Source organism: Cucurbita maxima, unplaced genomic scaffold (genome assembly GCF_002738345.1).
Source record: "Cucurbita maxima cultivar Rimu unplaced genomic scaffold, Cmax_1.0 Cma_Scf00013, whole genome shotgun sequence".
Taxonomy (NCBI): domain Eukaryota; kingdom Viridiplantae; phylum Streptophyta; class Magnoliopsida; order Cucurbitales; family Cucurbitaceae; genus Cucurbita; species Cucurbita maxima.
Window position 1 is genome coordinate 5,268,205 of NW_019272029.1, and position 3,103 is coordinate 5,271,307.

Genomic DNA, 3,103 nt, shown 5'->3' on the forward strand with positions numbered 1-3,103 from the left:
GATCCACAGGAAATGTTCTAACTCGGATACCCGATCCACAGGAAATGTTCTAACTCGGATACCCGATCCACAGGAAATGTTCTAACTCGGATACCCGATCCACAAGAAATGTTCTAACTCGGATACCCGATCCACAGGAAATGTTCTAACTCGGATACCCGATCCACAGGAAATGTTCTAACTCCCGATCCACAGGAAATGTTCTAACTCGGATACCCGATCCACAGGAAATGTTCTAACTCGGATACCCGATCGACAGGAAATGTTCTAACTCGGATACTCGATCCACAGGAAATGTTCTAACTGGGATACCCGATCCACAGGAAATGTTCTAACTCGGATACCCGATCCACAGGAAATGTTCTAACTCGGATACCCGATCCACAGGAAATGTTCTAACTCGGATACCCGATCCACAGGAAATGTTCTAACTCGAATACCCGATCCACAGGAAATGTTCTAACTCGGATACCCGATCCCGCCGGCCTGTAGGAAATGTTCTAACTCGGATACCCGCCGGCCTGTAGGAAATGTTCTAACTCGGATACCCGCCGGCCTGTAGGAAATGTTCTAACTCGGATACCCGCCGGCCTGTGGGAAATGTTCTAACTCGGATACCCGCCGGCCTGTGGGAAATGTTCTAACTCGGATACCCGCCGGCCTGTAGGAAATGTTCTAACTCGGATACCCGCCGGCCTGTAGGAAATGTTCTAACTCGGACAGGNAATGTTCTAACTCGGACCCGCCGGCCTGTAGGAAATGTTCTAACTCGGATACCCGCCGGCCTGTAGGAAATGTTCTAACTCGGATACCCGCCGGCCTGTAGGAAATGTTCTAACTCGGATACCCGCCGGCCTGCAGGAAATATTCTAACTCGGATACCCGCCGGCCTATAGGAAATATTCTAACTCGGATACCCGCCGGCCTGTATGAAATGTTCTAACTCGGATCAATATAAAATTATCCAGTCCTAACGTCCTAATCGTAACTCAACACAATCATGTACGCTTTATTAGGGAGAGAACACTATCAATCACTTAGAACAAATAACTCTTATGAGATAACATTCATGAACAAGCATATATCACATTCTCAAAAATAGAGGAGAAAGAAGGTTTATCCAACTCCATCTAGCTTAAACTTGAATACAATTATTATTTAGATCATCTCAAGGGACCTCTTTCTTTTGCGTTCCATTATTCAGTTCTTGACTTTGATGTGTAGCTTATCTAGAAACAAATACAAATACAAAATCAATTAATTAATTATTAAGAGAAAATAAAAATGATGAGAATAAAATGATTTAAAAAGGAAGAGAGTATACCAGCGACTTCTTTCTCATCACAATCTTCATCGCACTTAACTTCACAGAAGCTTTGGTCATTGCCCTTCTCAAGACATTCCTTCTCGCACTTTTCGTAGCATAACCTATACTTGGCTTCAAATTTAGCCTCATATTTGGCCTCCTTCACGCTTTCAGTTGCACTCGAAACCTGCAATGCAGCCATTACCACAATGCACACCAACAACACTGCAATTATCTTCTTCGCCATTTTTTTATTTTATTTTATGCTTTTTCTTGTGCCTTTATCATGCTCCTTTTTGCGAGTGGATAAATGTTTCAAGCGCTTAGCAACTCTTTTATAAGCTTCTACCAAACCTAAATTTAGATCAATACCCTTATTTTCGGCCATATAATTGGTTCCCTAATACAACAAAAATTGTATGCCATTCATTTATAACAAATACTAATCATAACCAACAAATTTTTTCCTCAAATTTCCAAACTTATGTCACCAAATAAATACCAACTCCAAATCTTAGGTATTAGAAATGTAATTCACTCAAAAGTATATGAAAACACATACTGGGCCAATAAGAACAAGTGCGAGCGAGAACTCTCGACACCAAAGGGGTGGATTGGTGGGTCGTGAAGGGTGTGGAAACCTCTTCTAGTAAACGTGTTTTTTTGAGGGGAAACATCCTTATAAGCAAATTTTATGACTTTTTTTATTCGCTTGAAGGTCACATTTACTGGCTAATTATGGTCGTAATATATGAACGATACTAACTCTTGGAATGTCTCACGTAAGGTTAGACTATATAAAACCATGTACGTTATCTTGGTAAAGTAGACTTGAAAAATGTAGTAAAAAGATCATTTTTTTTCTTTCCTTTGACCAATGACTAAGTTTCTTTGGAATTCTATATAATTCAGATTAAATGTTTAGAATCATTCAAGCTAGACATGATCGATCTTGCTTCGGGAGTGATTTGAATCTGAAACAACTGTTCTTACATTCAGATATTCGACCAACAAGTTAATTCGAATCTTACTTCTCTTGTAGTGATTCCTTATAATCCGGACTATGTCAGCTTAAGTAAGTAGCTCCACTATCAATTTGGTTGGAAGAATTGATTTATGTGATGACACATGCCCAATGGCCCCTGCACGTGTCATATATGTGATATGCTTTGATATGTTATGTTATGCTATTATATACTATGATATGCCATAATATGTTTTGAAATAAGGAAATCTATAATGCAGAACGTCCCTATGCCATGTCATGAATGATATGTTATGTATGAAATAATGTATAAGAATTATGTAAGCATAATTACCAAATTTAATATGTTATGAAAGAATGGAGGTTTGTCTTGTATCATTTATTATGTCATGATGAAAAGTATGGGGACTTCATGCATAACTGTGTTCACGTGCATCAGAATATTTCCCCATTATGATGAGTATGAACGTGTATACTATAAGACTGATTATGACACTTATGTTCGTCATGATGATACAACGACCGCTATTTCCTTTAGGTGTTCGGTAACAGCCCGCCAATGAGTGCTAGCCTAGGGGATGTGCGAGCCTACCTGGTGGGGCCACATTTGCACGTGTGGGCTGTGTTTAGAGAAGTATTACACATCTAATTTAGCTCGAAAATTGGAAAGCCGCCTAAGAGAATGAAAGAATGTTTTAAATGATAGTTCTAACCAAGTTGCATGTGTTTGCATTTCACGACCCCAATATTGGGGTCATTTACTAAGTACTTCTTAAAATACTCATGTTGTGTGTAGACTTATACATTCTAAG

General features: G+C 39.3%; 1 protein-coding gene across 1 annotated transcript; it reads right to left on the minus strand.

Annotated features, from left to right (window-relative positions):
* Window positions 1–1,037: 1,037 nt before the first annotated feature.
* LOC111488292 (major pollen allergen Ole e 6-like) lies at window positions 1,038–1,563 on the minus strand. Its single transcript, XM_023135991.1, has 2 exons — window positions 1,325–1,563; window positions 1,038–1,229 (listed from the first exon to the last, which is right to left on the minus strand). The coding sequence occupies exons 1-2, from the start codon at window positions 1,551–1,553 to the stop codon at window positions 1,201–1,203; spliced, it is 258 nt and encodes an 85-aa protein (XP_022991759.1). The 5' UTR covers window positions 1,554–1,563; the 3' UTR covers window positions 1,038–1,200.
* Window positions 1,564–3,103: the final 1,540 nt, after the last annotated feature.